Source organism: Pleurodeles waltl, chromosome 1_1 (genome assembly GCF_031143425.1).
Source record: "Pleurodeles waltl isolate 20211129_DDA chromosome 1_1, aPleWal1.hap1.20221129, whole genome shotgun sequence".
Taxonomy (NCBI): Eukaryota; Metazoa; Chordata; class Amphibia; order Caudata; family Salamandridae; genus Pleurodeles; species Pleurodeles waltl.
In genome coordinates, this window is record NC_090436.1 from 57,573,100 (window position 1) to 57,599,108 (window position 26,009).

At 43.6% G+C, this 26,009-nt stretch overlaps 1 protein-coding gene across 2 annotated transcripts in view; it reads right to left on the bottom strand.

Annotated features, from left to right (window-relative positions):
* The window catches only part of UNC13B (unc-13 homolog B), a 1,359,370-nt gene that overhangs the window by 383,171 nt on the left and 950,190 nt on the right, over nt 1–26,009 (bottom strand). For both annotated transcript variants that reach the window (XM_069212466.1, XM_069212457.1), the window contains exon 19: nt 18,286–18,449. In XM_069212466.1, coding sequence (XP_069068567.1) covers nt 18,286–18,449 — 164 coding nt within the window. The remainder of the gene's footprint in view (nt 1–18,285; nt 18,450–26,009) is intronic.

Genomic DNA, 26,009 nt, shown 5'->3' on the forward strand with positions numbered 1-26,009 from the left:
AACACTTGCCAATTTACCAGAAGTGTTGAAACAAGTTCAAGATGAATACAGGGCTGTCCCGGCCCTGGACTCAGGGATGCAACTAATGGGCAATTTTGCCACAGTATCCTCAATTATATTAAGTAATCTTAAAGGGGAAGCAGTTGCACTAGCGGTGCGCATGCAGCTCTCGGACGTTCCTCCACATGATCAAGAACGTGAGCTGCCAAAGAACATCTCAGAGACCTACTCTAGTATTGGTCGAGATAGTCTGGGGGCCAGACCTACAAAACCACAATTTCAGGGTAAATCTAATAAAGATTCTACCAAGCAAGTTCCTGAGGGTACTTAGAAACGCTGGGATAAAAAACAACAAACATCTAAAAAAGAAAGGGGAGAATCTCTGCATACGGAGACCCCACAGAATAGATATAATCTCAGAAATAGAGATAATATAAAAATGCCTGACAGATATCAATCTACTGATACACGCCAATCTCGTTCCTTTCAGGACTCACCAGAAAAACCCAGTGAGAGAGATGGGTGTCAGAGCGAAGAACTGAGTACGTGAAAACGAGACAGGAATCACACCGCTATACAGAAGTTTCTGTTAAAAAAGAAGAGAAAATTCCCCAACAAAAAGCCCAATTCAAAAAGCAAAAAGTGGCAGCAGTTGCAGTTCGTCATGCCACTCAAGAAGAGGGCTCTTTTGAAGAACAAGAAGTGGACATTAGCGCTAATAGACAGCGCGGCAGAGGTCACAATAGTTTGCCGGAATCTTCAAGAGCATCTGGAGGTGAAAGTAACTGATGACTTCCTACAAGTTGAAACTGCAGACATGCGTGTCTCCACGCCTGTCAGGGTATACAAAGTAACGTTACAGTTAGGAGACACTGAACGCACAATTGTCGCAATCTTTTGGGGCCGAGTTGTAATTATAGATGATTCTACTGGCCGAAAGGATTGGCCACCTGAATTTGTCCATACTTGCCCATATAGGGAAGATGTTATCAAACCTTCTTTCTCGTTCCCTGTTCCCAATGAGCTAGCAGAATTCTATGCCATCGATTGGGCATTGGCGCAGGCACCCGTGTTATATCACAACCATGTAAGGTGGGATAACGATTTCCCCATCATGTAATTCCAATCAAAAATCAACCTCAACCACAGTATCCAATAAAACATGATGCTAAAGCACCCGTGAGGGAAATCCTCACACAACTCGAGTACCAGGGCATAATCGAACTCAGTGTCTCACAAATGAATAATCCTTTATTCCCAGGAGCCAACCCGGACCATTCTTACAGAATACTCTTAGACTACAGGCATTTAAACAGTCATACACGCACATATGCTATACAAAACTCTCCCAGCACAGCACTCATGAACAACAAAGTGCGTAAAAAAAACACTGAATATTTCCAATGGTTTTTTCTGCCAAAATTTTCAGCGCACTAGACTCCCAGAAAAAATTCTGTTGTTTAGCCCAGGGGTACAAGAACAGTCCAGGACTGCTCGCGGCTCGAGACTTCAATATTGCACGACATTGACCCTGAAGCACAGTCCTATGTAGATGATATCTATCTCACGGATGATGAATTACTGCAACATCTAAAACGGGTAGCCCGCATTATTGTGGGATTTGCTGAATTCGGGTATAAAATCAACTTCAAGAAAAAAATTGCCTTCCTTAGCATCCTGTTTTTGGGATATCAGCTATCAAGTGAAGGAAAGTGCCTAGCGCCACAATTCTTGGAAAAATGCACACTGTTCCAGCCTCCAAATACCATTAAAAAATCCCAATCCCTAGTGGGTTTTCGAAATTTTGGCAGAATTTACATTCCAGATTACACATCACGCATAAAACCTTTATATGACTTAATACGTCCCGACTTTTCCAGTACATTTTGGACAGTCGAACATACACGCATCCTCAGAGCTTTACAAACAGACAAACTTGCAGCACAACACTTACACACAAGGGTATTGCTGGTGCCATTGGTTTCACCTATGTAACCTTCAATGAGGGTGAGACAGTCCAGAGTGCACACAAATCACATTTGTATTCAGCAGCAGAACAATGCTTTGCTCCCATTGAGAAAATTCTCACTGCTGTTCAGATGGCAGACATTAAGGAAAGAGCACTAGCCCCAGGGGAAACGCATTATTGTCGTATCTCCAATTCCAGCCCTTGAGGCTGTTACCAAAGCCAGAGTTCCAAACCCTAAAGCATTACATCCACGTTGAATTCAATGGGCAACGTCTTTGACAGCCACTGATGTTGACTATATCTTCGACCCAAAATTGCAAACTGAAGAGTTTTTGCAATATGAACTAGAATATCCAGTTCCGGCAAATACATTGCCTATTGATCAATATCAAAGAGTCATGTACACCGATGGCTCAGCACAACCTGCAATAGGCACAAAGCATCAATACTCCGCTGCTTGCGCAGTAGTAAGTGGCTACTTGGAGGATAATACATTTTGCCCCCAGCATACATTCACGCAAACCCTAGGAGACTGCACAGCACAACTAACAGAGCTAAAGGCTCTGGAGATGGCACTGGAACACACGGATCCTGCACAGCTAACACTGATCGTTTCAGATTCCTATTACTGTGTCCAGTCTTTCAATGACTACCTGCATTACTTGTGCCAAAATGGGTTCAGAGATTGTAAAGGCTACACCATTAAACACAGACTTCTGTGGGGGAAAGTAGCGGATCTGAAGGAAACGCTACCAAACGTCTATGTTGTACATACACTTGGACACCAGCGCGTTGGCATACACATTGATGGAAATACTCTGGCTGATGAAGCAGCAAAATCAGAAGTATCTATTACTTCTGTTGCTGCAGTAACTCGTTCTGGATCGAAACCGGACAATGACATATGGGATGTCGCGAAAGCTACGGCTGAAGGCACACCATATCCAAAAGCATTTCCTGCTAAATATTCCTACCGAATGGGGGGCTTCCTTGACAAAGAAGTAAAAATACCAGGCGTGGGAGTTCAAGTAATTTCCAATAAAGACATAGACCAGAGTTGACTAAAGCAGCACATGAGGGGGGTTGCATCTGCCCAAGCTGGTGTGGCGGCTACAATATCATTATTGCAAGCATGTTATTGGTGGCCAGGTCTATACAAACACACCAAGCAGTATGTACTTTGTTGTGACATCTGCCAACAAATTAAGGGTTCCACCTTCAAACGCCCACCGCACACACACCTCCTAATTTCTAACAAACCTTTACAGTGTGTGTACTTGGACCATTGTGGTCCCTTAACACCGACAGTGCATACAAATACATCTTAGTCGCTGTCGACTCTTGCTCCAGATTTCTATGGGTGTGGCCACAATGCTCGGCTGACGCTCGTACTGTTATTAAAGATTTGCAAGTCTTTATCGGCACATATGCAGTTGCGGCTTTCCACTCGGACCAGGGCCCTGCTTTTGCCTCAAGGGTATTCAGGGAAGCCTTGGCTTTGTTAGGGGTCGAACTCCATTACTCGTCTCCATTTCTTCCCAAGGGAAGTAGTGTCGTGGAGTGATGAAACCGTGATTTAAAGCAGTCCTCAACAGCCAGAGAATTAGGTACGGGTCGTAGTTGACTTAATCACCTGTATGGAGTCCAGAGAGCACTTAATCTGCATAGAAGGTCCCTGGGGGGTTGTACTTCATACAAGTGCCTGTTTGGAACTCAAATTTATGTTCCAGATCTTGATGGTCCTGGCGTGGAGGTGGCAAAAACACCTTTTTACATAAATGAACGTGTCACTGTCTTGCAGGAATTACAACTGTTCCGTGACGACGACGCTTCTGCCAGTGCTGCCTCCGCAGGAATTAAGGATGTACCAATAACAACTACCGGCTGGGTTCCAAAGGTTGGGGATCTAGTACATGAAAATGTTGCTGTGAAAAAGGAGTTCAGTCCTTCTTATCGTGCACCATTCCCAGTCTTGTGAATACACGGCACCAGAACTGTCCTTCTACCCGGAGCTAAAGAAAATCGCTTTGTCTCAATCGACAATGTCAAGTTACACCATGTGGCCGATCCTGCACAGCAGACCAAGAGGATCAGCCAGTAGTTCCTGAATCCCTCTCACTACTGGCCAATGTGTCCCTCTACAAGTTTTGAACAGCAATGCTGACACCTCTTCGAGCTTGGGGAGGGTGGAAAATGATCTTGCAATTAGTTCCACTAACATCTGTTACAACGAACAATACAGAAATTACTGATCAATTTGACACAACTTCTACACAGACGGATGGCATAATTTACTGTGAACCACTGCGGGAGACCCCTACTGGTTCTCCTCCTACAAATACGGCTCCAGTTTTTGCACAAACTGCTTCTGGATACTTTGCTGACATCAACAACACCTTTTCGAACTCATTTGCCTCTTCTACAGCTGAACTGTCAAAAACACGTAAGCTGATGAACTGCCTTAAAACAAATTACTTTATTTTCCCATGGAACTGTCTGTGGCTTTCCTTGACTGTATTAGCTTTCCTCCTTTGGAGTGGCTTTGTCATAACATTCTTTCTATTAATGCATGGTATTTTCTTCCTGAAAGGTCAACAGTTGAATTGGTGGATGAGGTCCTAAAACCTAATTTTTCTTCTCACAAGGTCCACAGAGACTTGTCTTTCGTAAACATTTCCGATATACCAATTCCTGATGGGATTGTTAGGGATGAAGTCCCATTTGATATATACGGCGCCACAGAGGTCATTCAAATACCATATGTGTTTAAACCTTCTATGAACAATGTAATAATACCCAGAGTTGTTTCTGATGAGTGGGATGTGAAAACAGTTGATTCTATGATGACTGAATTACAGTATTTTACTGTATTTGAAAGTGAGGATGTTCATTTTCATTAAGCTTTATTTCGGTAATAAAAATACCATAAAAGCTCATCATACGATACACACATAGGAAATATAAAAGAGCAATAATATAAAACTCTCTAACCGGAAAATGCTCGAGAATGAACAATTAAAATACGAAATGCAAAATTCTAAAACATAATCAGGAATTTATAAAAGATCGCCAATATAAGAAGACAGTAATATAAAAACCTTCACCCAACAAGCTTAAAATACAGAATAAAAAGCACTTATGGCATTTTTTAGGATTAAAATCAAATATTCCCTATAAGAGCAACATATCCAATTTTATCTACAGACTTGGACTTACTCTAGTGTAATGCATTACAAGCTGCCCCTAACCGTTTTGCTCTTATGTGCCAAATTGCATCTAAAAATCTAGCCAAAGCACATGCCACAATGCCATGGCTATTTGTTTTGCAGATCCTAAGAGCTAGGAGCCGGTTGTTAATGCCCATGGATCTGCAAAGAGGTATAATCCATCAAGTCCGCTGTTTGGCATATGCGGGACAATGGAGTAACACATGAGCAATGCATTAACATGACCCACAGCCCATTGGGCATAGATCTTGTTGGTTATCCTGTTGGGACCACCTGCAAGTAAAACTGCGTAGTGGTAACGATCCCAACCTAAACAGGATATAAAGTGCACGTGCTCGGGGAGATAAAATCAAGTCCATGTAATTTTCAAATTCATAATGACATTTGACTGATATAAACCTATCTGTCAAGCTGAACGAAGGCACCTCAACTACTTTCCTATTTTTAAGTTGAACCAATATGCATCCTTAACAACTTGTGCTGCATTTTTTGGGAGACTATGAGGGTCTGTCCAAAACAGGCCCAACCCTAGTTTGGTCGAACTGTTTTCGACATGATTACACCATGGGATTTTTCTTGTTATGTGTGTACTCAGCAGGGCATTCAACCATGTTCTGTATGGGCTGAAGATATCCATAGACCAAATCCTAATCCAATATAATATTGGTCTTAAAGCGGCTATGTGGGCGATGGAATCTAGATTTAGGTCCATCCGAATAGGCAAAGTGGGGGAACTAGTAGGTATTTTTAGCAAGACTTTTATTAACAAATTTTCAGCAAGCTCTAAGTCCCTCAGATTGCCATGCCCCCACAGCTCTGCTCCATACAGAACCCCCGCACCCCCTCTAACTTGTACTTTGTATATTTCTATTGCGGGGGATATTGCAAATCTGTGAGATCTGTTAGCATTTCTCAAGACGCCCCCAAGTTCTGTTTCAGTCTCATATATGCCTTTGATAAATGGGCCTGCCATTTGTGCGCATCCTCTAGTCTGACTCCCAAATAATCAAAATCAGTAACTCTCTCTAATGCTTCCCCGTCCAGTAAGATCTTCCTCCTTATTTTATGTTTTTTGTCGCCAAAAATCATATATTTGGTTTTTAAGGTATTAACTTCAAGGCCATGGTCCTTACAAAAGCACATAAACTTCACTAGTAAATTGGCAAGGCCGGGGGCAGTTTGGGATAGTAACAAAGTATTATCCGCAAATAGCAGACACAGAATCTTTGTCCCACCTAGTTTTGGCGCATCATTATCGCAGTCCAATAAGTAAGGGATAGATGCATTAATAAACATTAAAAAAAAGTGTGGGGGCCAACACACAATCCTGCCTCACACCCCTCTTTTAATCAGGATCTCGCTTGTTACCTCCCCATTTAATCCCCATCAAATTTTTGCAAAACTCTCAGTGTATAAACTTTTAATTAAATTTAATAGGGGACTCGGGAAGCCGGCTCTGTCCAATACCTCCCAAAATTTGCAGCGCGGGACCAGATCAAATGCAGATTTAAGATCCACAAAGGCCACGAAAAGGTTCCCTGCATCCAGGTCTACAACCTTCCATTTGATCGTGAGAAACCTAAATATCTGGTCAATTGTACTGATTTTCTGTATAAAACCTGCTTGGAGACAACTAAGCACTTGAGTTTCTTCTAGCCATTCTTTAACCCTTATCAGAACCGGATAGCAAAATATATTTTGGAGATTATCCAGGAGGCTGATTGGTCTGTAATTCACAGGAGCAGCCCTATTCCCCTTTTTATAAATAGGTACAATAATTGCTCCCTTACAGGAGCGGGGATAGTTTCCACTAGCCAAGACAGCATTAGATACATTATTTACATAGAGGCCCCACATGTCAAGGTCAGATCTAAAAAAATCAACAGTTATACTGTCTAACCAGGGGGCTTTTCCCTGTTTTTGGGCCTTAATGGCCATCCTAGTTTCATTCAGTGCAAACGGAGTCAGGCTATCGATGGGAAAGGAGTCTAATCCAATTACAGTGCTGCTATTGGTTTCAACATCATTCAACTTCGTAAAGTGAGCCACCCAATTTTCCGGTGGAATATAACAATCTGGTCTAGAATTTTCATTTCGCCCGTTGGAAGCCACCAAGGACCAAAAACGTTTCAGATGCTTCTCCTTAGCTGCTGTCCGCAAATCCTGCCATGCCTCCTCTTCCCAAATATTTTTACAGGTCTTTATTACAAATGCGTACTCACGCCTAGCACTAGTTATCAGATGTCTGTCTTTAGATTTAATTGCCTTTATCAAGCTGCACTTGGACTCCCTGCATGCTTTACCGAACCACCTATGATGGGGTCCAGCTACTGAATATTTATTTTCCCTAACAGTTCTATAGAAAAGATACTTCAAAGTAGAAAAAAGATCCATGTGCAAAGCCATGACCTCATTGGGGGGATATGAACAAGGCCCATCCACTAATTGGTGGGTTGATACTAGATCAAACATTTTCCCCCACCGTTTTCTTGAACTTTTAAAACTGTCCCATTTCAGGGCACGCTTGTTAGAAGAAACTACTAGGGGGGGAACAGTTACGTTACTATTTTGCATATCTGTTCTTTTAGAAATAAGCCCATCATATGTAACTAAGATTGGGGCATGATCGCTGTTATACTGATTTCCTACACAAATGTCTTGGATGGTGTGCCATATCCTCACGTCAATGACCACATAGTCTAATATACTACTGTAAAACTTCTGAAGAACATGGGTTTTGCAGGAGAGTCCGAAGGAAAACGCCCATTGCCTGGGCGAAGACCGTGTGTTATCATGAAGTCTATAACCTGCAAAACTCTACTGCTAGATTTGGACTGCTTCTTCAGAGAGGAAAAAGGAGGAATATTCCATGATACATCTTCTAGCTGCGTAATCTCGGAAAATGCAGAGTTCGGCTCAAGTGACACGTTTAAATCCCCAGCAACAAAAATAAAATGCGATGTTATGTAATCTGACACCAAAGCATTCAACACCTGAATAGTTTTTGATAATTGATTAGAAGGACCTGGTCTGTTATAAACACTGAGACACAACAAGGGAAAACTTCGCTTTTGCTGAATAGATAAAGCCAGTATATCATCTGAGTCCACATAGATTTCTCTAATATTACCCAGATCTGAATTCCTTGTCCATATAATAAGCCCCCCCCGCTGCTCTCCCCGCCAGGGATGGTCTGACTTATTTGCAAAATAAGTTAAACCCTTGACTGAAAACATTAATAGTTGACCAAGTTTCCTGGAACAAACAAATGTCAAATTTGTCAATATACTCCCCCCAATCTGGGTCATCTAATTTATTACGAATTCCAGCCAAGTTCCATGTCAGGAGCTTTGGGGTTAAAGTCTCCCAGGTTGTAAGGTCCTTCCGGAGGGATGACAAAGGTCAAGATCTAACGTGGTTCTTCCTAGGTGATAATTTGACCATAGGTGCATCAAGTGCAACAGATGCCGAAACCCTCATCCTAGGGGATGGGAGCTCTGAATCTGGCACCCCTTCTACCTGTAAATTGACAATACGAGAGGATCAACTACTATTCCGGTCAGGTAGAGGCAAAAACAGTCAATCAATGTCTGGAGCAACAGCTACTTGTGCCAACCTCCCTGGATTAGTCTTCGCATTCTGACAAACACGCTCCTTCTTGTTAGCTGAAACAGGGGTTTCCTCAGAAATGGCTAAAGGTACTTCTCTCTCGATTTGATGGCTACAGTTCTGGGCGGGAAAATTCCTGGTCAATGAAGAATCATTTGCTGGCCAACAACTTTTGAAACTGATATTTAGACCACTTTGCAGGGGATTCCGCAATTCCATAGATAATAAGCCCCTTACCAACTCAGGCGCAGACAGCACTAGCTTTATTGTGTCCCAATGGCCCTCTCACTCTGTGTAGCGCTGCACCGATATTATATCTGAATGGATAACGGAACCACATTGTCTGGTATGCCGTATCCAATAGATAACCTTATTTATAAGTGAAGCACTATCTTCATGTGCATTAGGCGCTAAAGGAGGAACTCTGCACATGAGGATTGGGTAACCACTACGTGTAGGCTGATATGGGGTTTGCACAGTAGGCGGTTCCCGTACCACTTTGGTATGAGGTCGCGAAATCATTGAAGCACGGGATGACTTTTTGCGCTAAAGGGACTAATAAGACTGATCTGTGGATCTCTAGTGCCCCAGTCAAAGTCGTTACTTGGGCAGGCAACAGTCTTCTTCCTAGGACCAAGTTCTTTGATAGAAGTAGAATTAGGATTTAACTCTGACTTATGCACAAGAGCAGTTTCCCTTGGCAGACTGTTAGAACGGAGAAAGGTCAAAACCTCTCATTAGTATCTTCAGTTCTTTTACCTCTTCTTTTAAATCAATAACAAGGGCAGCCAAATCCGCCTGAGGATGGGATGTAATAGAGTGATGACTTGTGGTCGTGCACTTGGATTAAAACTGCTCATTTCTTCTGCTTGGGCCTGGGACTCCAATGGTAAAAAGCAGTTGGAACAAGGAATGTCATGTACAATCACACTGCCTAACGAAGGGTTCTCTGGGCTAATCTGGGATGTGCATGGATCCTTGGCACTTATGTTCATTGCGTCAGCCTGTGCTGTCGATGGCCTCCTAATAACACCACTGTCGGGAATGCTTTACTTACCCAGAGATTTGACTGACAGAAAAGGGGTAAGTGAACCATTCTTCAATAGTTTCTGGGAGTCTTTTTTCTTTTTAGTCAACAAGGACTCCACTTCCTCAATCAAATTATCAATTTAGTCAGTCACACAGCTAGATGAAATGTGTAACGCTTGGTGCAATTTAGGAATTTTTGTTTGGGAAACACCCACAGGCGGACTACCCCTTGCCTTGCGCTTCCTCACTTAGAACAGCTTAATGCTACAACCCAACTATGGGGCAAGTATGAATTGTTTATGGCGCCAGGGATAGTTCCTACCTTAGAGCCATGAGGGATTGACCAGCCCGGCCTCTGCCGGTCTCGGACGGGCGCAGACGGGCCCGCCCTTGGCCCAGGCTTTGCCCGAGCGGGGCCTGTGTGCGTCCCGCGCTGCGGGGCAACGCGGCGCGCTATAAGCGCCCACGAGATCCAATCCGGCCCCCTTGAGCAGCAAAGGTCCCTGGGACACCGAGTCCCTCTTGTCAGCAGCAAAACAAAGTTGCGTGGCAATGGGGCGCGCTATAAGCACCCGCGAGATCCAATCCAGCCCCCTTGAGCAGCAAAGGTCCCTGGTACACCGAGTCCCTCTTGTCAGCAGCAACAAAAAAAAAAGTGAGGATGTTTATCAATCTAAAGAGAATTATGGTGATATGTATTGCTATAATTACCATTTCATTCACAGAGCAAGTACTCCCAAAGACTATTTTTAATTACACACAATGGGAACATTAACAACAGAAAGATCAACAAATGTGGCTGTGTAAGAATGGTGCGCACTTCCAATATATCTGCCAAAATCGATGATTGAAGTTTATGATGAGAAAGTCATTGTTTGTAAAGAAGAGTGCTCCAGTGGTACCACACCCAGCCACAGGGTGTGAGGGTTGTTTCCTATGTAGGTCACAGTCCATCTATGAAATGAAGAAAACCACAGCACATCTCAAGGTCAAAGTATAAGCCATTTATTCCTTGGTACTTATAACAGGAGAGTTGATGACCCGATCCAATGAAGTACACTAGGTAAGTGATTTCTAGGCCAAATACAATTTTTTGTAGTTGAGAGAAAACAGCCGACACGTGTTTCGTCACACTGGACTTTTTTCAAGGCTTTCACAAATTGGAGGTTTTGTTTGTATTATGAGATTCCAGTAATCATGAATATAGAACAAGTGTGTATGGTATAGCATGCGTTAAAAGGGAGTCCGGAGACCATGATACGTCTGTTGCCGGTCTCCCGTCATGTCTATTTACGGATCGCGTCGCATCTGAAACATTGTCCAACTCCACCACAAGGGAGTTCTAAAACATAATAGCATATTTTTCTGGGCACAGTGTTAAAAATGCTGAGTCACATTATTTCAAATTGCCATTGATGGAAAATGTACATTTATTATTGACAGAAACGAAGTTCATTTATTCAGATTCCTTTATTTCCCGGTTGGCTATAGAAGGCTATGAATATTGGCTGAAGTCGATTGACTTAAAAAGTGTGTGGGGAACAAAAAATTGGCAAATAAGGGGAAAGGAAACTTTATTTAGAGCATGCCTAATACCTGTTCAAATGATATTTTTAAATGAAACTGTACAACAGACAAGTTGTTTAGCAAAGATTAAGGAATTGAATGTGCCCAGTATTCCTGCCCCTGCAAAATTTTATAAATGGCAAATGTATATAAAGGCAACTGAAGATCAGTTCAACAAATGGGACCAGAATGGCACGTTTAATGCTTCACTGTCACCTCCTGGAGGGTGCTTATTGTGGCCAGTAGATACCAAAGGGTGTCAAACATTTTATAAACTCCATGGGGGTTTTAGATGTGTCATCCGAACATGCGGGTATAGTAACAACATACAGTGTACGGAAACTATGCCAGCAATGGTTGAAGAGTTCCTCACTAGATGGTGTTAGAGAACACCTCAGTCTCCTGTATAATAACACCGACTTACAGGATTTGCTATTAGACCCCAGAAAACAACACAGAAAGCGCTTTTTATATGCACTTTATAATGAAATTTGGAAGCTTTCTCAACAAGAAGCTGCTGCCCGGTTAAGGCATATAGATTAGGAAAACTTACAGAAGGCATTAGCTGTTGTAGACAATGGGATTAATACCCTGTCTGACCAGATATACACCTTAAACAACATTGTTTCTTCTGAAACAGACAAAATACAAAGTGAAATGTCCTCTTTATACCATGGACAGAGTCAACTAAGGTCCATTATGCAGTTGGGTTGGACACTACAAACATTGAAGGCAGGTCACGTTCCCTGGCAACACGTTAGGGCAAGGGACATATTTTCCACATTTAATTTAACGCAACAACAACTAATGGCTAAAAAAGAAGCGACTTATGTCATGTTAAATATTGCAAAGTTAGTAAAGTTGCCTTTTACTGTTGCTGAAATACTATCTGCTGAGTGGTTAATACAAAGGGTTATTAATCTGCCTATTTCAACACTTCAATTCACGTCCTGCTTAAAACACATAACAGTAGGCAGATATGAAAGGCTAGGAGATAGTTACATCCATGAGGTGTGGGAGCTACCCTTCTAGTACAAATGTCTCAGTGGCATGGAAGAGGTCTTTCTTAGCAGTAGTGATTGCAAGACTTCTGTCAGCCATTCCATGGTTTGTAAACAGCTGTCCTTGCACAGGCGTGTAACGCTTCAGCAGCGAACTTGGCTTGTTATCTGAAGGGAGTTCCAGTCCCCTTGATTAGACCTGCGTTCCAGGTGTTCTCGAATGGCAGCTATGTCTTCCTCAATAGTGAAAACTTTTTTTTGAGATGCAAGCCGGGATAGTCTGTGTCGTTTCGGTCTCTAAGATTGTTGCATGCTGCAGGAATGTACTTTTTCCTCCTACAAGACGGAGGGAAGTAGCTGAGATTTGGCCCCTTATTCCTACTTCAAATGTGAATTTTGACAAGTTAAGCAGACTTAAGGCTTTATTGTTTCAAAATCATGTGGCGCTCACATCTGCACGCGAGACCTACGCACTTCAGGTGACAAGGTTGTCAGCAGAGATACAGTCCCTTTTAAGTACCAACTTTCTGAGACACTTTGGTGAGCTAGTGGGACGAATATTTAATGCGTCCAGTACTACTGGAATCGCAAATTTCTTTAAGGCTGTTGGTTCTGGTTTCGTTCACACCTTCTCTATATTCGGTTCAATACCATCAGCCATCCACTCAATATTCGTCAGTATTTTCGGGGGGTTTCCGATAACTTTGGCTACGATAGGTGGCATCTTGCTATTGCTATTTTTTCTGCGCAATGGCTGTCCTGCTGCAATAAGGAGGACTGAAAGCGCTCCCACCAGCGCAGCTGTGTCGTGAATGCATGATGCAGTACTTTGGAGCATCACTCCTGGAGCATTTGGAGTGTGACTGGTCTCTGTCATTCAGACCAGTTTTGCATTGTGTGCAGTCCATGTTTCGGTGCCTCTGGTGCTCGTTCGAACATGCACTGAAAGTTTGTCTTTCTACACAGTGTTTGCTTTCATTGGACGCTGATCTGTTGATGTTCTCGCTGAGGGCTCATTACCAGACATGCGCGTTTGAGGGTGCGTTTGTTACGGGAAGGTGCTTACGAGTTGCCCTTCGTGGAGGATGCAGCTCTAAAAATATTGTTGGGCACACCACGGAATGCTGCCGCCTTGGCTGGAGCTCAGGCTTTGGAACACAGATTCTCCGTGGTTTTCCGTGGCGATGAACTTCCTACTTTACCACCTTCCAAAGTGGAAGATTTCCTGTCTTCAATTATCCCGGATTCGATTGGCAACTTCCAAAATGATTCTGACTCTTGAAATTTGGCCTTTTTACGCCACAGATACCATTTTAAATTGCCCTTTTTACATATGCTCAAGTGTCTTTTTAACTTGTCATGATTGAAATTCTTATACATGCCTTAGGTTGAATTTTAGTGGCTTTTATATATAATTAGGCTTTGAACCACCTTTGAACCGGCAAGAGGAGGGGGTGTTGTGTAGCCATTTTAGTTACAGCTTCATATAGGTTATTTTAGCGATCTAGGCCTGCCGCTGTGCACTTTAACCTAGATATATTTTATTCAGCTTTGTATATTATTTTAACAATAGCCACATTTGCGGTCTTGTTTTATTTCTCTCTACCTAGCAGCACTGCGTTCTTAAACAAGACATTTCTTTCACTCTGAGCTTTTTTCAAGGCTGCAGTAAGATAGGTTGCCGGCAAACGTGGTAACGCTTTGTTTCCAGTGTTCATAGAAACATACACACTCTTACGTAGGTATCCTTTCTTGGAATATCAGATGTTTTAATATAAAAACACTTCTTCGTCCCATATACGTTAGAGGGAGATTCCAGCCAGATGACCAGGGCTGTATGCTGATTGCTTCGCTACAGCTGCTTATGTAGACTACAGGCCTTTTGCTCAGGTTTGAGGGATGATGTCTTCCCAGGGGAACCTGAAGGGCAGAACTAGAGCTTAACATGCTGTGCTCTAATATAGCCTTGGTAGGAATTATTTCAATGATTCTAGTGACAATATGGTAGCGTTATTTTTATGCTTCACTCTCCTTGTCACAATTTTAATCCTGTCATGCTTTATCATCCTAGTAATTGCAGTACATGTTTTATTATCTAAGATGCAGTTGCTTCAATAAAACCTTATTGAATTTTATTCCGCCTCTGATTGTCCTTGTATATGTGAGACTAATGTAACTGAGAGAAATGGATGCGATCTGAGTGACCACCATTTCCCTGAGGAATCTATTGTGTCATGCACTCGGCTGCCCAATCATCCCTCCTTTTGGGTGGAGATGAGGCACTGCTAGTTAGCAGGAGCAAAACCCGAATTAGGCCGTCAGGTGTCACTTGTAGTGGGTTTAGACTCAGTCACCCACAACGCAAGTGATTCTGCCACCCAATAACAGTAGTCTCATTAGAATAATGAGAGCTTACGCGACAAACTAAAGGACAAATATGAAAGAAGCAGCAAAAGCAACATTGTCTTTTCCTGGCTTGAGTTTGTGTCAATGCTCTCATTCAAGCACCATGTGCAAAAACATTTCAATGTGAGGATGCTGTGTGCTGCATGGAGTTGTGTCCTGGACAGAAGAAAGTATCTGCCTGATAGTCTCATGGGGGGCTCTTTTGATAGTAAAGTGCTGCCTGGCAAAGGCCGCAATTGCTGAAGACACAAAGGGGCTCTGAGGATTATTCTGGATCTGGATTACTTCAACAGGAGAAAGATCCATGAATGAGGAAGCAGTGGAGAAAGGCATACAGAAAAATGTGAGACCAGTTTACCAAAAGGGTATCCCCGTAGGAGCTGAGTTTTGACTCTGGATGCATGATCTCAGTATTATGCAGTTTTATGGTCACAAACGTGAGTCACGAACCTGCCTGCAGCCTTACATTTCTACTAGAAGCTTGTCTTTGATGACCTTTGTGCAGACAGCTGTTAGCTGAAGATCCCAGCTGGGTTTGTCATCAGTGCCTGATATAGTTCAGCCCTCTCTGCATGTTCCTCCATGTGTGTTGAGGTACTGCACAATAGTAAAGTTGTTTTAATTACTGCTGGGTTTGTTACAGCAGAGGCAAAGGATGACTCGTGGGTTGTGCAAAATAGCTAGTCTTTCTTTGACCAAGCTCTTTGAATAATCCATTTAAAGGTCTATGTTATTGTCCTGCCCTTTGATGGAGCATTTACCACTGCTGAATAAGTTGGCAATATTTCAGAAATGGCTCCCACTTGGCCCCATCACAAAAGAGTAGATAACTGATGAAGACCACTCCAATTGACCCATTCTTCCACTCTCGGTACTGTTGTTCATCTAGTCTTTCATAAGTGTCACACACAGTCATGTAGGAAACGCAGTGAAAATACAGAATTCCCTTGAATCCAGCAGGAACAAAAGTTATCTTGCTTTTGAGAGACGTTTGAAATTAATCTGGAAGCATTCCTGTGGATTTCGAGATAGAATGTTCTCCAGTGAAAGCACTTCTGGAGTCGTGAAAATCCTGATGAATATGGACAAGCTTTTTCAAGACAATTAGTCCACTAGTGGATGCAAATGTTAAAAAACAAAAATATTAATAATAAATAAACTCATCTGATTGAAGGAGAGAGCTTTTACTCCCAAAATTCATTTTGGATCCCACAAACTCAGACTTGGTCGCAGGGATCTGAGCTCTCTGGCTAGCCACAAGAGACCCTAGGGTAGTAAATTAATAGAAAATCGACACTATATAAACCCATTGTATTCTTCACAAACACAGTGTTATATCATAAGATGTTTGCAGCACTTCTCATCACTTCATGCCAAGCGCAAATGCCTCCTAGAAAGGCAAAAATGCAAACAACTACCCTACCTATGAGAAACACAAACACTGACTTGCACCAAATAGGGACAAGGTGATTATTAGGGCAGTCAGGAAATAATGGACACAAGATCCAGCTAGCACCAAATCCAGGAGCCAGTCACATAAACTCCAGAGTGCATCTAATCTCACATAAACTCCAGAGTGCATCTAATCTCACATAAACTCCAGAGTGCATCTAATCTCACATAAACTCCAGAGTGCATCTAATCTCACGTAAACTCCAGAATGCATCGAATCAGACAAGACAAGCAAGCAAACAGGCTTTGACTGCACCAACGGTTATAAACCCGGTACAATGCTAACGAGCTACACAATTAACAGCACTGTGCTATAAAATACCAGTGATATGCATGACCGCACCAAACAGACTTTGGTAGAACCGGGCTTAATATCCGGTGGCTGCCAGGATTCTGGTACCAATATCAAAGATTGAGAAGTTGGGCAGTCAAGTACCCCAAACAAAGCAGGATGCCATAGTTAACCCCAACACAGAACTGCCTCTTGTGCAAGGTGCACACCTTGAAACTAGGCAGTTATGAAATAAGGTGATACAAAACAAAGCACACTAGGAAAAACAAACGAATGATCCTAGCGACCGCTGCAGTAAAGAGTAAAACTATTCCACAGGTGACATTTCTCTCTGAGCCAAGAGAAAAGGGCGCACAGAGGACAAAGTAAATGGGGAGAGACCCAGGCACAAAGGAGATCATTATCAAGTCTCAGGGTTTCAAAGGCTTCACATGATGCAATCCCCGAGTTTCTTCTTCCTAGGTAAACCTACTTAATTGCAGGGATATAGTGAAGATGCTATATCTGATGGTAACAAATAAAAATGAAGTTTTTCATTAAAACGCATGGAGCTTTTTGCTAGAAGTTCTCCCTTCCCTTCCACTGGAAAGAGAAGCCCTTGAAGAAGCCTCCCAGTTTATATTTAACTTCGGTTAGACTCTAGAATAACACCTTCCCCGCTGTGTTTAGCCATCCCTCTCCCGCCAGCCATCATTTCACAGGAATCTGCTTGGTGACCCCGGACCTGGGATTCCCTCCTCGCAGGCAGCCCTTCCCTCTGAGCCCTTATTATTCGCCAGCCTCGCTATGGTGAATGGTGGTTAAATTACAGCATGAAAGGTATGACAGATGTCGGAAATCTGGGCTGAAAAAGTCTCTCATCCCCTGGAGGTTCAGAAAGACCCCCGCAGAGAAACACTCCTACATGAAAGAAAGCCTCGGAGTGAAACAGTTATGTCAGATGTTAACAGAAATGTCTGTTCTTGGAAGGAAACGTGCCTTGCAGCCTGTAGGATGTGGAGCAATCCAGCATGGATAAAGGTCAATACACAAATGATTAAACCATTATTTTTCTTTGTTTCCGAGAAGGTTAAGCTTTTTTCTTCGGGGCCAACCTTATTTCTAAAAGGGTGAGCCGAGAGCTAGTGTGAAAATCAGATGCCACGGCAATGTTTATTTTTATAACACAATTCTAAAGCACCACTTTGGGCAAAGGATTCCAGGCCACAAGGGGAACTGTGTGATGAAGGCGAAGCCACAGGTAGGCTGACACGTCCTTGCACCAGCATGGTGTACTCACTGTGCTATGGCGACATCGTGCACCAACACCAACTGTTACACATTGGAATCTCTTGCATAATCCTTCATTGTGCTGCATCCAGGTGGGGTTTTCCTACCCACCTCCCTTAAAGTAAGCAGCATCAGGTCTTTGTCACAACCAAGGACGAGCGAGCCAGCAGTATCAGCTGCGTCCCATGGTAGCACTAAAAGTACTGAGAAATAGATGGGCAGGATCCGTCTAAATAGAAGGTTCAAATCTGGCTACACAAATAGTACCACCCACAGTAGATGGACTGGTCGAGGGGATCAATAACTCACCTGCACCGACTCCGAGGGCTCTGCACATGTTTACAGGAAATGCTAACAAATGAACCAAGTTCACTTTAATGTATCTGGATGCAACAAATGGCATTCTTGACAGTTGATAAACATGATCAACACTATCACTTCTCAAATATTTAAGTGTTAACTTACGTCATTGCCTGGTAGATGGATTCTATCCCATAGCGCATTGCAAACTCATCGACTATCTCCTGTGCAGTTTCATCGAAGTAGACCTTCCAGGCATCATCGCCTTTGGCCTCGGGGATTCTCACCACCCCGCTGCCTTGAATATCAGTGAGGTGATGGAACAGGTTCTGAAAAAAGAAAATTATAAGGCATGAACTTACAATTCAATTACAAGGCAAGGCCACAGTGGACAGGAAACACTCGACTTAAGTTTTGAGAGTGAAAGTTAGTCAGGACAAATCAGTGGAGACAAAAACTTTAAAGTGTAGAAAAGTGTTTCTACCTAGGCATCCCAGCCTGAAAAGAAAGACGTTACGGCACCCTAAAACCCAAAGTTTTAAACACAGCAGACACTGCAGAATCACATACATGTACCAAGATCTCTGTAAAGTAACATCTTCTCAGTAGCTCCAGGTCACACCTCCTGGAGTGGGTACATGAGAAAACCATACATACTAAGGTTTATCACTTTATCTAATTCACAAAGTGCTTCTAAGTCCTCCTTGAGCCCTACTGTTCTGGCTCCATTATGACCTCTCCAGCTACAAATAAACAGAGGCTGGACTCCCACTAACATCTCTTCTAGTTGAGGAAAAACAAAAGTTAGATTTTGTCTGCAATACTAACTACACATAGTTATTATATTAGAGAATGACTGCTCTTAAAATACAAAGCTTTTATCTTGCATATGTTACTTTTACATACGTTACCAGCAACATTATAGTAGACTAAGAAAGATCGTCTCACGTGATAGAACTTTCCATAAATAAGTTTCCACTATAAACATTAGAGATATATATTGTAGAAGTCTTCACATAACGACATAGTAATCACTTACTCAAGGGAAAAATCAACCAACGTTTGGTACTGTGCATCAGCTAAGGAGGACACTAAACCAAGAGTTCAATTCAACATTCTGACAGACCAAAGAGCTCAAATGACCTCTATGTGGCGCCATAAGATGTATATCCAAAGCTTTAGTTGCAGAATAGGGATTCATGTGCACACAAATACACAGATACACTCCTATTTTCCTACTAAAGCTGTGAAGACCCATTTTTGGCGTCACACAGTGGACCGCAACCATTGTATATACATCCACAGTATATACATATGGTTTGCTCAAAGTTTCTACTGAAAATACATTTTTTTATTTTCTAACCCCTTCATGTCATTTTCACGAATCTGCATGAAAATGTACCCCCATAAAGTTTATCTGGTTTGGGTTTGCATGACATGTTGCATGCAGATCTTTTCAGGAGCGAGTTGAGGAGTTCGGGAGTAGAGTAAAAGGAGACAATGTGGAGTTAAAAAAGGAGCATTTCAAATTTTAACTCCCATGCAAATCTTTGTTGTCTGCTACAGTAAAAACCCTTAATTTAATAGCACAAAACTTTGCATGAAACTAGAACATTACTCAAAGGAGAGTATTTGTTTTGTTTGGCGTAAATCCGTACAAAAATGTGCTGGTGGGCTTGACAGGCTTGAAAGCTAGAGATATCTGGAAAATGAGTCCACCAGTGGATGCAAATGTTAAAAAACAAAAAATATTAATAATAAATAAACTCATCTGATTGGAGGAGAGAGCTTTTTCTCCCATAATTCATTTTGGATCCCACCAACTCAGACTTGGGCACAGGGATCTGATCTCTTTGGCTTGCCACAAGAGACCCTAGGGTCCATCATACCTGTCTGATACCATGGACCCCAGGCAGCATTGTATGCGGTCAGCTTCATGCCAGAGTATCGCAAACCCATGGCAAGCTTCACCACCAACCCATGCCTCGCCACTTGGAGATTTACGGTGTTGACTTAAGAACTGATACACAACTCGGGTCCACGAATCCAAAAAAAAGAAAATTAGTAGGTGCCTGGCCGAGGCCTGGCTCTGTGGGCTAACCCCTATGTGCAGTAAAAAGGCCGCACCATGGAGTCCACAGTGCAATTACCATTTTCCAAACTTCTGTGAAATGGGCTGGATTTCCCTGTAAGTTACACAGTATGTTGGTTGAGTGGGTGTGTACACCCGAGTATGCTTCCAATCAATTGGTTAAGAACAAGTGTGGAATTATTTTTTCTGTGTTCAGTACATCTCACACTATGTTTCAAAATGATCTTTATTTCTCAAATTATAATCCTGAATTCTCATGAGCACAAAGTTCAGACAACATGTATGTTGGACTTGGCCCTCTTTGCAGGGTCCCAACAAACTTTTTGCCTTCTCCTCTCCTGTTTTGCTGAATTCTTTTTTTTTTTCCCTTAGGGCTCTGTGCACTTTACAAGAGCTAAAGTGCTTGCGCTTACTCCCTAAACCATGGTTAACATTGGCTTACACCTATTTGGCATGTTTAATTTACTTAAGTTCCCAGTAAAGTGGTATACCATATACCTCAGGGCTGATAAATTAAATACCTACTAGTGTGCCTAGAGCACCCATTGTGCCACCCGTGCAACTTCAGTAGCTCCTCAACCCCTCGGGTGCCCGAAATGAGGTGGTTACATCCGTGGCTGTGGCGCTCAGGTGCCAGGGACGTAACCACCTCATCCTGCTATGGGCCCTCAGGGGGAGCGCTAGTGCTCCCCCGAGATCCTGGCACCCCCCTCTCCTGGGCAGGGATGGAAGAGCAATCGCTTCCCCTTCCACGTCCTGCCCTCAACCCCCCCCGGGCGTCTGATGACATCAGCGCACGATCAGGTGCTGACCTCATCAGAGGCTGACCTCATCAGAGGCTGCCCCCACCCTGTTGGAAGCTGTGGAGGGGGCGAGAGAGGCATCAAAGGAAAGTAAAGATCTTTCCTTTGAGGTCTCTTTCAGCATTTCTGCTGCCCGATCGCGATGTGATCGGGCAGCAGAAATGCCCACTAGAACCCAGGGAATATATATTTTTTTTTTACTTACTCATAAGGGGAGCGGCCCCTTGGGCAAGGGTTGCTCCCCAGGGGGGCAAAATTATCTTTACGCCATTTCTGCCCCCCTTAGGGCAGATAAGCCTAAAACCACTAGACACCAGGATTTTTTTTTTTAGGTGAATTTAATGCAAGGCGTGCGACCCCTTAGGCAAGGGTCATTCCCCGGTGGGACAAATTTGTTTTAGGCCATTTCTGCCCCCTTTGGGGAGCAGATCGGCCTATTGTAATTAGGCCGATCTGCCCCCAGGGAAAGCCTCTAGGCACCGGAGATCATTTTTTCATTTTTTAGACGTGGGGAGCAACCCCTTGGGGGAAGATCGGCCTATTTTAGAAAGGTCCATCTGCCCCCAAGGATGGCAGAAAACACACCAGAGAAGATTTTATTCTAAAAAAAAAAAAAAAAAGGTGGAGGTATGACAATACCCCCCACCCCAAATAAATGGGGACAACGTTGTTCTGTCCACGGGTGGGCAGATAGGGCAATTACCCCCGACCCACTCCCCGGTGTGGAGGGGGTGGTGCAGAAAGCCTACTAGGTGCCAGGGAATTAAAAAGAAAAAAAATAGTGGGCTGGTGGCTACCAACCAGGTTGGGCATGTTTATGCCCCACCCCAACTGAAGGGGGTAACAGTGTTTCAGCTCTCCCCGCACACGAAAACATCTTATCCCACAGCAAGCAAGAAGACATTTGATTTGGGTTCTGGTTTTACATTTGGGACATGAGAGCTTGTCTAACTCTCAAAATCGTCCCAATTGGAATGGTGAGGGCTGCACTTTTCGGACTTTGGGACGCTGCCATGTAGAAAAATCCACAAGACCTAGACACGCCTGAAAACTAAACATCTGGGTGAGTCCAGGGTGGTGTGTTTCACATGCACCCGCACCATTTTCTTACCCACAATGCCCTGCAAACCTCCAACTTTGCTGGAAATCACACATTTTTCCCACATTTTTGTGATGGAACCTTCCGGAATCTGCAGGAATCCACAAAATTCCTACCACCCAGCATTGTCGCATCTATACCTATAAAAAATTCTGCCCCACTTGTCAGGCTAATTTTTTTTTTCTTCCAAACTGCCCTTTTGGACACGTTTTGGTTCCCCCTCAATTTCAACATGTTTTTGGCTCTTCCCTGTCACAGGCACCTACGCAAGTGAGGCATTATTTTTACCGGTAGACTGAGGGAACGTTGGATGGTAGGAAATTTGCCCCGGTGCAGTGATCCCACACAGAAATGTGAGAAAAATTTGATTTATTAGCTACATTTGAGTTTTGCTGAGGATTCTGGGTAAGAAAACACTGGGGGATCCACGCAAGTCTCACCTCCCTGGACTCCCTCGGGTGTCTAGCTTTCAGAAATGTTTAGGTTTGGTGGGTTTCCCTATGTGGCTGCTGAGCCCAGGACCAAAAACACAGGTGCCTCCCCCCCCCAGGCCCCTCTACCCCCAGGCCCCCCCTCCCAACAAGCAAAAACAGGTAGTTTTGTATTTGATAGTTTTGATGTGTCCACATAGTTTTTTGGGGCATTTCCTTTCGCGGGCACTAGGCCTACCCACACAAGTGAGGTACCATTTTTATCGGGAGACATGGGGGAACATTGGGTGGAAGGAAATTTGTGGCTCCTCTCATATTCCAGAACTTTCTGTCAACGAAATGTGAGGAAAAAGTGTTTTTTGGGCCAAATTTTGAGGTTTGCAAAGGATTCTGGGTAACAGAACCTGCTGAAAGCCCCACAAGTAACCCCATCCTCGATTCCCCTTGGTGTCTAGTTTGAAAAAAATGCACAGGTTTTGTAGGTTTCCCTAGGTGCCGGCTGAGCTAGAGGCCAAAATCCACAGTTAGGTACTTTGCAAAAAACATGGCAGATTTCAATGTAAAAATGTGATGTGTCCATGTTGCATTTTCTGTCGCAGGCACTAGGCCTACCCACACAAGTGAGGTACCATTTTTAATGGGAGACTTGGGGGGAACACAGAATAGAAGAACAAGTGTTACTGCCCCTTGTCTTTCTCTTAATTTTTTCCTTCCAAATGTAAGACAGTGTGTAAAGAACACGTCTATTTCAGAAATGCACTGTAATTCACATGCTAATATGGCGACCTCGAAATTCAGAGATGTGCAAATAACCACTGCTTCTCAACACCTTATCTTGTGCCCATTTTGGAAATAAAAAGGTTTCCTTGATACCTATTTTTCACTCTTTATATTTCAGCAAAAGAATTGCTGTATACCCGGTATACAATGAAAACCCTCTGCAAGGTGCAGCTCATTTATTGCCTCTGGGTACCTAGGGTTCTTGATGTACTTACAAGCCCTATATACCCCCCCCCCCCCCAAAACAGAAGAGTCCAGCAGACATAACGGTATATTGCTTTCAAAGTCTGACATTGCAGAAAAAAGTTACAGAGTAAAATGTGGAGGGAAATGGCTGTTTTTTTACCTCAATTTCAATATTTTGTTTTATTTCAGCTGTTATTTTCTGTAGGAAAACCTTGTAGGATCTACACAAATGACCCCCTGCTGAATTCAGAATTGTGTCTACTCTTCAGAAATGTTTAACTTTCCGGGATCCAGCATTGGTTTCACACCCATTTCTGTCACTAACTGAAAGGAGTCTGAAAGCACAAAATATAGTAAAAATGGGGGATGTCCCAGTAAAATGCCAAAAGTGAATTGAAAAATTTGGTTTTCTGATTCAAGTCTGCCTGTTCCTGAAAGCTGGGACGATGGTGCTTAGCACCGCAAACCCTTTGTTGATGCCATTTTTCAGGGAAAAAAAACACAAGTCTTCTTCTGCAGCCCTTTTTTCCCGTATTCTTTTTCTTTAATGAAAATTTTGCTGTATTTTGGCTAATTTCTTGGTCTCTTCCAGGGGAACCCACAAACTATGGGTACCTCTAGAATCCCTAGGATGTTGGGAAAAAAAAAGTACGCAAATTTTCCGTGGGTGGCTTATGTGGACAAAAAATTATGAGGGCCTAAGTGCAAACTGCCCCAAATAGTAAAAAAAAATGCCTGGCACCTGAGGGGGAAAAGGCCTGGCAGTGAAGGGGTTAAAGCATGTCTCAGGCCTGCCATAGGAGCCTGCATGCAGTGTTAAATTGCCAGCTCGACTTGGCAAAATAGAACTTTTGGCAAGCCTAAACTCCCTTTTTAATACATATGTGACCACGAGGGTAGGCCCTAAACAGTCGATAGGGCAGTATGCAGTGTACTTAAAAGGTTGGACACAAACCTCCCAACTCACACAGAGCCGCTGTGTGTCACAAAATTTTGTCTCTCTTCATATGGTTTCCCAGTGAATAATCAAAATCACACAGTGGCAGGCAAGAGGGGCTGGAAATGACTAAAAATTATTAATTTCCATCTGAAAGCAGTCGATGTCCATTAAGAGGTGTGAAAACACCCCAGCACTTTTATGGGAGGGGTGAGGAGGAGTTTTGCTTTGGCAAGGCTGTGAGGCTTTTTTAGTTCTATGTCTGTTATGACATGTTATAACCTACCTGGTACGTCTGGTGGGTGTTTTATTACTGGTATTATTATGGACAATATGTAGCTTTTCAAGTCTGATGTTCAACTTGCTTGATTTCTCCTTCACGCTTCTCTATAATACCCTCTTTGAGGATTTTCAAATGTTTCCTGCACGTGCATCAAGGTGATATCATATATCTTACTCTGACGATAAGCTTGTGTTTAAGAGTGGTTATCTTTATGGTAGATACCATACTCCAAGTGGAGTATTTGCTGGTATGCCACAGAGCATTTCTAGACGTGGGGAGCAACCCCTTGGGGGAAGATCGGCCTATTTTAGAAAGGTCCATCTGCCCCCAAGGATGGCAGAAAACACACCAGAGAAGATTTTATTCTAAAAAAAAAAAAAATAGCAGTAACCATTAGCCAATAGCCATTGGCTACTGCCCTCCCACACCTAAACACACCCCTAAATTGAGTATTTAGGGGCTCCCAGAACCGAGGAAGATAGATTCCTGCAACCTAAAGAAGAAGAAGGACTGCTGACCTGAAGCCCTGCAGTGAAGACGGAGACGACAACTGATTTGGCCCCAGCCCCACCGGCCTGTCTCCCTACTTTGAAGAAAACTGCAACAGCGACGCATCTAACAGGGTCCAGCGACCTCTGAAGCCTCAGAGGACTACCCTGCATCTAAAGGACCAAGAAGCTCCAGAAAACAGCGGCCCTGTTCAAGAAGCTGCAACTTTTGGAAACAAAGAAGCAACTTTTAAAGACCACACGTTTCCCACCGGAAGCGTGAGACTTTCCACTCTGCACCCGACACCCCCGGCTCGACCTGCGGAAAACTAACACTACAGGGAGGACTCCCCGGCGACTGCGAGCAGCCACAGTTGACCCCCCTGCGCCCCCACAGCGACGCCTGCAGAGGAAATTCAGAGGCTCCCCCTCACTGCGACTGCCTGCTTCAAGGAACCCGATGCCTAGAAACCACACTGCACCCGCAGCCCCCAGGACCTGAAGGAACCGAACTCCAGTGCAGGAGCAACCCCCAGGCGACCCTCTGCCTAGCCCAGGTGGTGGCTACCCCGAGGAGCCCCCCCTGTGCCTGCCTCCATCGTTAAAGAGACCCCCGGGTCTCCCCATTGATTCCTATTGAAAACCCGATGCCTGTTTGCACTCTGCACCCGGCCGCCCCTGTGCCGCTGAGGGTGTACTTTCTGTGCCTGCTTGTGTCCCCCCCCAGTGCCCTACAAAACCCCCCCTGGTCTGTCCTCCGAAGTCGCGGGTACTTACCTGCTGGCAGACT